Source organism: Elephantulus edwardii, unplaced genomic scaffold, assembly GCF_000299155.1.
Source record: "Elephantulus edwardii isolate Elephantulus edwardi_28Jun2011 unplaced genomic scaffold, EleEdw1.0 scaffold00016, whole genome shotgun sequence".
Classification (NCBI taxonomy): Eukaryota; Metazoa; Chordata; class Mammalia; order Macroscelidea; family Macroscelididae; genus Elephantulus; species Elephantulus edwardii.
Window position 1 is genome coordinate 1221178 of NW_006399766.1, and position 1071 is coordinate 1222248.

Consider the following 1071-nt stretch of genomic DNA (forward strand, 5'->3'; position numbering starts at 1 on the left):
TTATGATAGTGGTCTTATACAGTATTTTGTTTATCAAATTTCTAACTGATGTATTTGCTTGAAAAGATTGGATTTTGAGGAAGAAAAAAATACGATGCCGCGAAAAGTATGGGATAGAAAATAAATACAAATATAAGCTGATCTGACAATGCTTTATTAACCACACTAAGTGGTGCAGAACAATGCCGTTAAAAACAGCATGACAAAGCTTCAAAGATGGAGGTGTTCCCTTAGCAAGTCTGAAGAGGTCAGTCTCTGGTTATTGGAATTTATGCTGCAGTCCTTGTTTTCGGAAGGATCACAGGGTGCGTGGGCATAGTCCATGCTTTAATCAGATTTGAACAGAAGAATGGCCCGTTGGCCCAGGTAGAAGTAGATGAAGTGCTTATCTTTGTGTGTCACATAGCTACCAAAGTTTTTCCCCACGATGCAATGCCAGGTTGTATTGTACTTCCTGTCAAACTCTTTCTTGATGTAAGCTGCAATCTTTTTCTCTACTCTGTACTTCTCTATTGCCTGGATCGCGCACTCCACGGAAGCTCGTTGCATTTCTTCTGACATGTCCACGATTTTGATCACCACCTTCTTGTCACTCATGGTTACTGCGGAGAAGGGACAAAGCACTGTACCACTGTGGCAGGGTTTCCTGGTTAAAGGGGTTATTAGAGTAACCCAAGACCCGCCTTACCTGCCCCAGCTCCCGAAGCCTTGGCACATCTAAGTTGCCACACACCAGCAGCTGTTGCCTAGTCACTTAAGCCCCTTTGTTACTTAACGTTCTATAGGATAGCATCATCTCTGTACAGTCCACATAGCTTCTGCACTTTTGGTTCCAACTCTTGGTGATGTCATTCACAACAGAACAGAGCGGAACATTATGTGGCCCCTCCCATCTTCATGATCAGTTTAATTTTTGAGTCTGTTTATTTGCAACTCTTGCATCAATCTACCTCATTGAATGTTTCCCTCATTTTTGTTGTCCCTCTACTTAGCAAATATGATATCCTTTTCTAGGAATTGGTCTTTCCTGAATGCATGTCCAAAGGAAACAAACTGAGTCTTTTAGAAAGA

The 1071-nt window shown here is 41.8% G+C and overlaps 1 protein-coding gene across 1 annotated transcript; it reads right to left on the minus strand.

The window, feature by feature from the left end:
* Window positions 1-327: 327 nt before the first annotated feature.
* Window positions 328-597, minus strand: LOC102865727 (dynein light chain 1, cytoplasmic-like). The gene has a single exon (XM_006881845.1). It carries the CDS (start codon window positions 595-597, stop codon window positions 328-330), a length of 270 nt encoding a protein of 89 aa, XP_006881907.1.
* Window positions 598-1071: the final 474 nt, after the last annotated feature.

What these genes read in the sequence shown, in the direction of transcription:
- LOC102865727 (XM_006881845.1), bottom strand. Translation starts at nt 597, where the DNA reads ATGAGTGACAAGAAGGTGGTGATCAAAATCGTGGACATGTCAGAAGAA.